General features: G+C 56.1%; 1 protein-coding gene and 1 long non-coding RNA gene across 2 annotated transcripts in view; both read left to right on the top strand.

The window, feature by feature from the left end:
• Window positions 38–5,840, top strand: LOC110387287. The gene is made up of 3 exons (XR_002432462.1): window positions 38–260; window positions 1,424–4,275; window positions 4,600–5,840. It is a non-coding gene; the product is annotated as an uncharacterized LOC110387287 (long non-coding RNA).
• The window catches only part of SLC9A1 (solute carrier family 9 member A1), a 19,506-nt gene continuing 19,059 nt past the window's right edge, over window positions 5,938–6,384 (top strand). Inside the window, exon 1 of the mRNA XM_021375382.1 lies at window positions 5,938–6,363. Within this exon, the coding sequence (XP_021231057.1) occupies window positions 6,036–6,363 (328 nt within the window). The 5' untranslated portion in view covers window positions 5,938–6,035. The remainder of the gene's footprint in view (window positions 6,364–6,384) is intronic.

Below are 6,384 nucleotides of genomic sequence, written 5' to 3'. Positions count from 1 at the left end.
GGGGCCGAACGCAGGGGGCAGCCCGAGGGGCCCCGCAGGCGGTAGGCGCTGTGCCCCGGGCGCGGGGAGGCTCGGGGAGGGCCCTGAGGCGCAGCCCTGGCCGTGCCCCCCCGGCCCGTGCGCTGTTTACCCCCTCAGCTGTCCGGGGCTCAGCAGCACCCCCCGCCGCCGCTCGCCCCGCGCAGCTCCGCGCATGCGCCACGCTAACTGCGCCACCGCCTCCCGGGCACCCGCCGCGATCTCAGCTCCACGCAAACGGCGTAAGTGGCGTTCGGGAATACTTCCTCCAGTCTGCCCTCTCGAGCGACACCGCCCCGTGATTGACAGCTCGCCAAGCCAACGGGAAACGGGAGAGCCCTTCGGGAGGGATCGGCCAATCGGCGAAGGGAGGGGCGGGAGCGGAGTGCCGCGCAAAGGCTGCTGGGAGTTGTAGTCACGGAGGAGTGCTGGCCTCCTTCCCGGGGCCTCCAGCCTCGAGGCCTGGCCACGGCCCTGTGTCCCTTCCTGCCCGCCCGCCCTGCACTGCTCCTCCTCGCTGCACCGCACCGGGGGCTGTGAGCAGCGGTGTGCCCCCACCAGGCCCGCAGCCCCTCAGCCGTGCTGTGCCTCGGGGCCTCGGCCTTCCTCAGGCCCTCACCTTGGGGGGTCAGGTTCGTGCCCCCGTGGCGTGCCCTGACGTCTCCCTGCACTGCCCACGAAGGATATGACACCGCAGCAGGAAGGCCACGGCCTGGGTGCGAGCTGCGAGCGGGCCCTGCTGCAATCCTAACCCCAAACTGTGCGTGCCCATTCCACCAGCTGCAACCACTCGGTGCAGCGCGGCAGCCAGCACCGTTATTTTTTTGAAGGCAAAACGTGGATCTGCGTGAAGAGCCAGGGGGTGGCAGTGTTGGCAAAACGCTGCCTTCGCTGCACCTCGGCCTGGCAGCCCTGCGTGGCCATGTGAGGCCTGCAGATGGCAACGCCCGGGAACAGCGGCTGCAAAGTATTTCAGGCGTCATGGATTCATCACTCTGCGACTTCGTGTGTAATCCGCAGCCGAACACCGGGAGCTTCACTAGCAAAGCTTAATGAATAGTTTACATTTTCATTTAGGACTTCGTTTTACGGCCCCTAGATAATGCCAGAAGGAAATCACTACTCTCCCCTGTTTGTTAATGGAAGAAAAAGCCCCTTACATCCGACACGATGTGGAAGTTCAAGGAATTTCCCATACACCTCAGTTTGTAAATGACAGCTCAACCATTAGCTTTAATGATTTGTCTTCATCTCACAACCCATTAATTTCTTCAGCTGCGGTCAAAGTTCTTACAGAAGATAATTAATTGTTGCCTTTGCGTCTGTCTGGACTCTTAATTAAACAAATAACAATTGGTATCCGTCGCTACCACCCTAACAACAGGGCTTTATCTTCTTCTCTCAGATGCCATCCTCACGGGGACCTGAAGCTCCACGCAAACCAGGCAGGCTGCAGATGCCCTTGACATGTAAGCTGAGAGGAAATTGGGGCAGAGGAGGCTTCGTTTTTTCAGAGCTGGTGACAGAGATAACCGTGGCTGAAGTTGAAGGGAGCTGAGGGGACTTGCTCCTTCTGGATGGCAGAGCTGTGGAGTTTAAGGAGCTCGCTGCAGTCACAGAGGGAACGGGAGGCACTGTGGGGAATGTGAAGAAGGCGTTGTCCTCCCAGAGCCATATAAACACCACCTCGGAGAGTACCCTCATGGCACAGGCTTGCTGGATTTTCAGCCTGAAGAGTGCAAGGAATAAAACTGCCTGCGAGCTGCACTTGCTCTGCATACAACATGTAAGGGAAAGCAATTTAAGTCAGATAGAAGGCATTGCTTAATGCTGGCAATAAATACGCATCTCCCGTTCTGCCCTCAGTTTAGGCTACACATGCAAATGCACACACAAAAAAAAAAAAAACCAAGAAATTCAGAGTGTGTATACGTATTTATATAAAACTTTAGAAAAATGATGATAAAGTTAAGTTTACATTGCATGCCATAGTGAAGGAGTCAGAGCACGCATGTATGCAGGTTCACAGACATCGGCCTTGCTCTGTGAGAGAGAAGCTGCACGGTTTGTGCTGCAGACATCTGGCCAGCAAGCGCTGGAGCTAGACCAGGATTTGTTTGCAGGTGGAACCGGTTTGAATAGAGCAGCTGAAATAAAATGTAGTGGCATGCGCCCTTTATTTCCTACTTCCCTGTGCTGACAGACCGGAGAAAAAGAAAATCACATGGCAGGGAAAGCCTGATGTGCATCCATGTTGCTCAGCCATGAGAGAGCTGGAAGTTGAGGGAACAGAGGCAAAGTGTAAACAGAAAGCTGGTGGTGCTGAGTTGGTCTTCAGCAAATAAATACACAGAGGATGAGAAAGAAAGGGCTGGGTCTAATAGAGAAATAGACTATGCTTGTGTAAGAACTTTCTGGTAACCCATGTGGCCTTCAGCCAGCAAGGTTTGCACTCCTGGTTTCTTTGAGCAGATCTACAGCAAACACTTTCCTTCTTCTTGTGTGCCTGCCTGGGTTTACCTCCCCACGCAGCATAAATGATGTTTACCTTCTGATGATTAATGTCTGCTGGAAAATATTCTGATCAAAGGTACGAGGGAACAGCAAAGCTTTGCTGCAGACTCTATCAATACGAGTACTGAATTCTGCACGACTGCGTGTAAACACAACTCCGGGCATTTGCTGGGTCCTGTATCAGGGTGTGCTGGGTGATGAAAGTGTGTGCTTCCATGGCCTGGAGGAAGCGGGGTCAGAGCAAGCAGGTACCCACTGCTTGAAGGAAAGAGGGGCAGAGCACTTGCCTGTCTTTCCAGGGAAGGCAATTGTGACGTGAGGTATGGAGGCAGCTATATCCACAGGGTGTGATTTTGCTCTCTGAGATACAACAAGCTCTGGTGTATTATAACTTATATAATTTGCTTGATTGGACATTTTCAAAGCTCTGTCTGCCTTCTCACACAGCTGTATTGCTCTCCCTTTGCAGGCTAAGCAGCTTAAGCCTCATTATGCTCTCTTGTGCAAGTTCCATGACTTGCAGAGAGCATCTCAGCTGGGCCATAAAACTGCAGGTAAGTGGGCTGCTCCCATAGCACACAAGCTGAAAAAAAAACACTAAGGCTGGCAGATATTTGGATATGTGGATATTTGCCAACATCAGAGCACTGCAGTGTTGGCTGATTTACTCTGGAACACAGACTGAATTGGATGTCTCTAGGTCTTCGTGTCCTGATCAGGGAGAAGCGGGAGTATCTTTCCTCTTTGTCATGAGTTTGCACCAACTTCAATCGTTCCCAGAGTTCAGTAAGTTGAAAAGCCTCTGTCTGCACAATGCAGCCAAGCAGCAAAGTAGCAAGCAGTCAGTGTGATGCTGCATCATGTAAGAGCCATGTGCTGGACAGTTCGTGCCAACTCACCACGAGTGCTGCTCGATCCAGGCATGAGGAGGTGGAAGAATCTGACCCTGTTATTTCAAGGCAACTCTGTACCAGTTTTAGCTTCTCTTAACTGTTTGTGGAAGAAAACCAGGGCCAGTGTTTGCTCCTGAACAAGTGTCTGGTTGTGTGCGAGCTCCTGGTGCAGTCCTGCTCCAGCTGAAAGGCGGATTTAACTGCTGCCATCTAGGCCAGGCTTCTCACCCACATATAAAGAAGCTCTCTCCAAATGAGGAACATTCTGGATTTCTCACTTAATTGGTAAAACAGATTAATTTGACTACCGAGACCTGGAAGAGAGGAATTGACACACCTAGCTGGTTCCTGCTCGGGCTGGTGATTCACGTTAATGGATGGGTCACGCTGATTATTTCCACCAGCAGCATTTCCGTGCTCCCTCTTCCTGCCCAGCTCTGCCTGGGGACGAACATCGCCGTTTCCTGCAGCTTTCCATCTGATGCCATCAACGGGAACGTCACTGATGGAAAGCAGCAAGCGTAACCTTCAAAAGCGCTTGAGTTTCAGCTGCCATGCCAACAACCCGCGTGTTTCCCACACCGAGTGTCCCCAAGGGTCAGGGACTGCATCTCTAACAAAAGGCTCGTTTGCCCGTTTGGCCGTTAAATGGGCTCAAAACTCCCGCCAGCTCTGAGAGTTCCAGTCACACCAGTGACGCTCAGGAAGAGCGCAGCAGAGCCAAGAAATCAGGGTGGCAGAGCTGAGCAGCCCCCCCGCGCTACGCCTGGGCTTTTGGTAGGGCCGTCTCAGATTTCCTGGTGACTCAGGCTACGCTGCTGACTGGGACGAAGGGCACCAGCAAGTGCAGGTATGGGGTTACAGCAGCGTGCTGGCCCAGAATAGCAGCCAATGCCCACCAGTTCTGCTCCTGCTGGAAGCAGCTTTGCACACCCCGCTGCCCCGTTCCCCTCTGTGAGCAGCTCACGGTGCCCTGCTGTCCCCAGAGCCGGGTGTTCTCTCTCTGCAGTGTTTGCAGCCCCACACCGCAGGGCACAGCATCACTCTGTGACACCCTGCTGCACCCTCCCAGCAGCAGCACCCACTGGGCCTCAACGAGGGCTGGTCTCATGCCCAGTGCCCTAAAGCCAAAGAGCGCACCGAGCTGAAGTGCACTGCTTAACTTTTATTTCAGGTCTTTGCAGAGTCGGGTGCCAGGCAACAGTTCTCCAAGCAAGCACACCCAGAGCTGCGTGCCAGCCTAAGCAGACATGGGATCACCCACTGGTTCTCTTTTTGTTACTTAACTTGCTCGGTACCACGCGTGCGCAAGCTCGGTGCCAGCTCATTAACCTCAGGTGGTTGCTCATTATCATGTCAGATCTCCACCCAGGGCTGAGTCTTATCACTAATTACGCATCACTCACACTACAGAACATCCTTGCTTTTTTTCTTTTGTTCTAACATTAAAGCAGGCTTCTGGTCGCACGTTTGTACTTCCTTGTCCTCGCATTGTTTCACCGTCACTTTTTATTCTGGGTCAGCTACAGCCCCCCACTTTCCACACCCATCTTTGCACTGCACCTCTGCACCCCACGCTTTGCAACTGCACCCTGCTTCGCAGCACACCCCTGGCCTCTGTGCACCTTGCTATGCAGCACACGTGGCTTTGCAGTTGCACTCCGCTTTGCACTACAGCTCTCGGCCTCGTGCACCCCCATTATCCCCCCACACACACTTTGCACTCGCTGCTCATTTGGCACCATAATCCACTTTGCAGTTGCACCCTGCCTTGCACCGCACCCTGCTCTGCAGTTGCGCTCTGCTTTGCGCCACACCTCTCACCCCATGCACCCCCTACCACTGCACTCCCTTTCAGTGCACCCTCTGCAGTTGCACCCCTCACCTTGGTGCCCCATCTTTCCACTGCATCCCCCCCTCTACTGCACTCCGCTTTGCACTGCACCTCACCCCCATGCAACCCTGCTTTGCAGTGCAACCCTCGGCCCTCATTTCCAGTGCACCTTTAGCAGTTGCACCTTCCTTTTCAGCACATCCCACCTTGCATTTGCACCCCTCACCCTCCTCTTTACAGTTGTACCGCTCTTTGCACTGCACCTCGCTTTGCAGTTGCATGCTGCTTTGCACCACACTCCTCACCTCCCATTCCCACTGCACTCTTTGCAGCTGCACCCTGCTTTTCAGCACCCCCTCTTTTGTGCATGCGCCCCTTACCCCCTCCTTAAAGTTATACCCCGCTTTGCACTGCACCCCTCACCTCCCATTCCCACTGCACCCTTTGCATTTGCACCCTGCTTTTCAGCACCCCCCCCCCTTTAAACCCGTACCCCGTTTTCAGCTGCACACCGCACCCTGCTTTGCACCACTTATGCTCTCGCCCCCCCTTTACAGCCGCCCCGCATTCCCGGTGCCCCCCGTTTTACCCTCACCCCGCCTGGCCCTGCCCCCGCCCCCCCCCCCCCCCCCCCCCCCCGTCCCCTCCCAGCGCTCCGCGTTCCGCCCCCGTCTCCTCCCCGCGGCCCCCCCCGGCCGCCCCGGGATGTACCGCCGCTCCGCGGCCGTCCCAGCTCCTCGCAGCCTCTCCGCGGGGCGGCCCCGGCTCCCTCCGCCATGGGGGCCGCGGCCCTGCGAGCCCTCCCCTGGGCCCTGCTGCTGCTGCTGGGCCCGCTGCTGCCCGGGCAGGGCTTGCAGGCCAATGCCCCGCGGGTCTCCGAGACCCCCGGGGGGCAGCTGTGGGGAGAGCCCGGGGGCATCACCGCCGCGCCGCCGGCCACGGCCCAGGAGGTGCACCCGCTGAACAAACAGCCCCACAACCACTCGGCCGAGGGGCACGCCAAGCCCCGCAAAGCCTTCCCCGTGCTGGGCATCGACTACTCTCACGTCCGCATCCCCTTCGAGATCTCGCTCTGGATCCTGCTGGCCTGCCTGATGAAGATGGGTAGGGGCTGGGGGCTGGGGG

This window comes from Numida meleagris, chromosome 22 (genome assembly GCF_002078875.1).
Source record: "Numida meleagris isolate 19003 breed g44 Domestic line chromosome 22, NumMel1.0, whole genome shotgun sequence".
NCBI classification, from domain to species: domain Eukaryota; kingdom Metazoa; phylum Chordata; class Aves; order Galliformes; family Numididae; genus Numida; species Numida meleagris.
Note: the sequence above shows the minus strand (reverse complement) of the source record. Positions and strands in the feature narration are given on the sequence as shown.